The following is a 1,551-nucleotide window of genomic DNA, read 5'->3' as shown; positions in this document are numbered from 1 at the left end:
GGGGTGAAAAAAGAGAGGGTTCACGTTGTCGGGTGACAGAACACCCGCTATCCGCCCTCGTGCTTGAGTGTCGAGTTACGGGAAGACTGTGCCGGCTATAGACGTCACTACACTCAAGAGAAGCGGCAGCCACCTGTGACATGACGTCATTAGTAGCAGTAGCCTTTGTGACATGACGTCATTACCTCCCTGAGTAACAGTATCCAGTGTGACATGACGTCATTACATCCCAGAGTAACAGTATCCAGTGTGACATGACGTCATTACATCCCAGAGTAACATCAGCCAGTGTGACATGACGTCATTACATCCCAGAGTAACTTCAGCCAGTGTGACATGACGTCACTACACTCCAGAGTAGCGCAGCCTTTGTGGCGTGATATCATTACTCAGTACATCCCAGAGCAGCAGTAGCCACTGTGACGTAATGTCACAACCTCTCAGAGTAACATCAGTCAGTATGACGTGCCGTCATTACATTTCAGAGCACCGATAGCCACTGTGATGTGTCGTCATTACATCCCAAAATAACATCAGCCACCGTGATATGACGTCGTTATACCCCAGATTAGCAGCAGCCGCAGCTGCATGAGGTCTTTACACAACAAAGTGGCAGCAGCCACTATGACATGACGTCATAACACGGTCTACTGGCAGTAGTTTAAGTTAGATGTCACTAGAAAGAATTTCCTCAAGAAACTCAACTCTTTCAGTAAGCATTTGGCTATTTAAGAACCTATGGTCTGACTGTTGTCTTGGAAACACAAGGCAAATAGTCTCTAATACCAGAAATTGCATCGCTAAGCTGGCACAATGCTGGAATAATATCAAGCAACACTAAACTTGGAGCAAAAACTATGGTGACTGTATTGGTGTTTATCTTTTAACCACTGCTCAGATACATGTAGACTGTTAGAACGAAATTATGTACATGACAGATTAGCACACAGACAGACAGAACGACAAACGGGTCGATATACAAATACACTGACACAAACACAGGCAGACAGGATGGTACACCGGTACACAAACAAACAGATACAAAGACAAATAGACAGACAAACAAACAGACAGTTAAACAAATAAACAGACAGGCAAACATATGGACAGACAGACAAACACCTCGGCTTGACTCTGGAATTTAGATAAAAACGAAAGAAAAACATGGCCGGGCTATGGGCAAAGAACTCTTGACTCTGGGCGCCATCAGCTGTTGGGATTACCTTTGATTGGTCGTTCACGGACCTGGGCGCCCAGCACTAGCCAGTTACCTCCCTTGTTACCGCTTTAAGTCCCCCCATAGACCCCGCCCCCTCCTCCCCGCCCCGCTCGTTTGTTACCTTTACCAGGACGGGTCCTCTAATGATGCTTGACAAGAGAGCCGTGACCTAGTCCCTCTCTAACTGAGCTATTCACGAGTCATTAATTAACGACACATGAGCCTAATTGCGGCGTGATTTTAGATTTATTGATACTCCTCATGCAAGCTTGTTTGGGATTTTTTCCGACATTTTGTGAGGGTGTGGTCGTTGGACAATTTGTAGGAGGGGG

The 1,551-nt window shown here is 46.1% G+C and overlaps 1 protein-coding gene across 1 annotated transcript in view; it reads right to left on the bottom strand.

Annotated features, from left to right (window-relative positions):
* Window positions 1-1,551, bottom strand: part of LOC101845659 — a 34,447-nt gene that overhangs the window by 22,671 nt on the left and 10,225 nt on the right. The window contains exon 3 of the mRNA XM_035968704.1: window positions 350-417. Within this exon, the coding sequence (XP_035824597.1) occupies window positions 350-417 (68 nt within the window). The remainder of the gene's footprint in view (window positions 1-349; window positions 418-1,551) is intronic.

The sequence above is a fragment of the Aplysia californica genome, unplaced genomic scaffold (genome assembly GCF_000002075.1).
Source record: "Aplysia californica isolate F4 #8 unplaced genomic scaffold, AplCal3.0 scaffold00004, whole genome shotgun sequence".
Classification (NCBI taxonomy): Eukaryota; Metazoa; Mollusca; class Gastropoda; order Aplysiida; family Aplysiidae; genus Aplysia; species Aplysia californica.
The sequence above is the reverse complement of the archived record's forward strand: the minus strand, read 5'-3'. Positions and strand labels throughout refer to the sequence as shown.